The sequence below is a fragment of the Wasmannia auropunctata genome, unplaced genomic scaffold, assembly GCF_000956235.1.
Source record: "Wasmannia auropunctata unplaced genomic scaffold, wasmannia.A_1.0 LD336078.1, whole genome shotgun sequence".
Lineage (NCBI taxonomy): Eukaryota > Metazoa > Arthropoda > Insecta > Hymenoptera > Formicidae > Wasmannia > Wasmannia auropunctata.
Genome location: NW_012026812.1, coordinates 1,133,343 through 1,136,145, shown reverse-complemented (window position 1 = coordinate 1,136,145; position 2,803 = coordinate 1,133,343). Strand labels below are relative to the sequence as shown.

At 27.3% G+C, this 2,803-nt stretch overlaps 1 protein-coding gene across 2 annotated transcripts in view; it reads right to left on the bottom strand.

The window, feature by feature from the left end:
- Window positions 1–2,609, bottom strand: part of LOC105448757 — a 7,530-nt gene extending 4,921 nt beyond the window's left edge. The window contains exons 1-3 of one of the 2 annotated variants that reach the window (XM_011687497.1): window positions 2,308–2,609; window positions 1,671–1,830; window positions 1,098–1,260 (exon numbers count right to left, since the gene is read on the bottom strand). In XM_011687497.1, coding sequence (XP_011685799.1) covers window positions 1,133–1,260; window positions 1,671–1,830; window positions 2,308–2,451 — 432 coding nt within the window. In that variant the 5' untranslated portion in view covers window positions 2,452–2,609 and the 3' untranslated portion in view covers window positions 1,098–1,132. Of the gene's footprint in view, window positions 1–1,097; window positions 1,261–1,670; window positions 1,831–2,307 lie in introns of those variants that run through there. The other variant, XM_011687498.1, reaches the window with a different exon arrangement.
- Between the last annotated feature and the right edge of the window lie 194 nt (window positions 2,610–2,803).

The window sequence follows — 2,803 nt, the reverse complement described above, 5'->3', positions numbered from 1 at the left end:
AATTTGCTTAACCTAAAGCTTCAGTAACCTTCAATGAGTAACTAACAAAATATTGATAATATCCGCTCGCATTACGAAGTAGATGTTTTCTCAATACCCGTACGGCACCAAATGATTGCAGCAACATTGCAAAAATATTTCATTACACGATTGCACAAACATTATAAAATGTTGTTGCAATATTGCAACAGCATTGCAGCAACGGTAAAATGTCCGCTTTCAGAAATATTGCTACGTTATGTTGCAGCAACGTTGCAGTATAATATATATGCAATATTGCTTGGATTATACACAAGTTGACATAATAGTCTTAACACACAAAGTAAAACCATTCTAGAATACATGGGTCTTTTATGAAAAATTTTTGAATGGTATTCTAACTTTTCATAAGAGATTCATGCGTTCTAGAATGGTTTTGCTTTGTGTGTTAAGACTATTCATTGATCTGTATACGTAATAGCATAAAATGTAGTTATTTTTTTGTAGTTTATTTTTAAGTTTTGTAGGTAATAAAAAAGGAATATACATATTTTATACATATATTATAAATATTTAAAATATTAATACATTACATTTTATATAATATATTATTATAAGTTAACTACATCTTTGGTTAACTATATCTTATTTGTATCTATATCTTTGGTTATTATTACATGAACAGAATAAATTTAATCTATAGAAAAAAAAGTATATATGTTTATACTACGCAGTTACAAAAATGTATATATATATGTAAATGACGTATTAAAAATCATATTTTTATGCATATTTTGCACATATATTAGCTATAAAACAAAATAATATAACTTTGATTGTTATCACATACGGAATCTTGAAAGAACTAACTAATCCATAAAAAAGTATATGTATGTGTACACTTCAGTTACAAAAATGTATATAAATGACAAATACATTTATATAATAACTTTTTTATACATATTCTGCGTAGTTTAGCTATAAAATAAAATTATATATCTTTAACTATTATCACATCCGCAGTCTAGGAAAAACAAATTAATTTTGAAAAAAATATGTGTGCACACATTTGACAGTTAAACATAAAAATTTATATGTCAATAATTACTTGTTAAAAAAAATAGGAAGATATAAATAATACAATGTTGTATTCTTATTTTTCTGAATCTCTTTCGTCTTTTTTTTCTCTTCGAATCCTTACACTTGCTTGAGCAAGCCATTTTGATGCATATTCAGCAATGTCGTTGTCTGTTATGTCCTTATGTGTCATACGAACAGTTTCTGCGATATATAAAAATATTATTCAATATATATTTTAAATATTAATTAAAGGAAAATGATATTAAATGTATTTAAATCAATTCAAAAAGATCTGGCCAAGAAATACGTGAATATACAGGATGTCAGAAAATTCCAAAAAGCAACCATGTGTAGGTAGAATACATCAACCTGTGCTAAAAATTTCAAACTATTTTCGAAACAACCACGTAAATCTTTTTTTATTAATATCAAAATTATATGTGATTGTTTGAAAAATGATAGGGCCTTTTGCTTAAGTTGATGTGTTCTACTTGCACAATACGACTTTGTTCAAAATTTTCAAATATTTTGTACTTCACATATTTTTTTATCAGATCTTTTTAAATCAATTTAAATAAAAGTAATATCAAAGCATACGAAAAAATACTTACGTATGATTATTTTTGAAAGTTTTAAATCTTTAAAACTTTCTTTATTTTTTCGTCCAGCCCAGCTAAACTCTTTGGCTAAATTATCTGATATTGCTGTTTTGAATATATTACGTATTGTTATAGATGCAGTGCCTCCACCAACACGTTTTAAAAAATGCAGCTGAAAGTAATAACCAATTTTTCAAATAACACAAATATGTATTAACAAATATAAATAGTGTAGGATGTCTATACAGGATAATATACGCCCATAATTTACACAACGCTTCCTCATAAAAAGTTGATTCCATAATCCTATATCATTTTCTGTATTATTTCTCACGTTAACAAAGTAATAATTTGATAAAAATACACAATCTGTCAGCCTTATATTTTAAACAAGCACACATATCTACGCTATGCGCCTTGTATAATGTGCGTAAGCACTTTATACTACTTCTCTTGCATACTAATACGAAAGCAACTTACAGACGTTTATTTAAAAAATGAAGTAAATTGAATGAATTGTATTCAATAATTACTACTTCATTAAGCAGTGCGGGAAACGATATAGAATTTTTGGATTTGATTTTTCATGATACATAGTGTAATGTGTAAAATAATAGATACAAGTTTGCAGACACTGTATATGTCGTACCACATCATCCTGAAATTTTTTTTCCTTCAACTGTTCTTCAAAAGTTGTCAAGTCACGAATTGTAAAAATGGGGAATGGAATATCGATTTCTTGAATTTCGCTAAATTCTTTAAAAGATTGGCCTTTCTCCTGCATTATATCCATTTTATTGTCAACATTATCCAATTTATACAATATCTTGTTTAATTTCCAGATAACATGCTTTTTAAACTCTAAAATCAATATACATTATTTAAAGCAGAAAGTGGATATTTTGAGTAATTAATATGATTAGGAAAATAATATTAACTTAATAACAGTTATAAGTCAGGTTTTTTGTATTACAATATTAATAGCTGTTACAATATTAATAAAATTATATATATCTTGTGCGACCGCACGCGTAGGTGCGAGGCAATACAATCGTGAGTTCGCGCGTCCGGATCGAGCAGAGTTTCGCGTCCCGATCGGAGATATAAGTAATTTACAGATGGTACAATAATCGTCTCCGCGGATG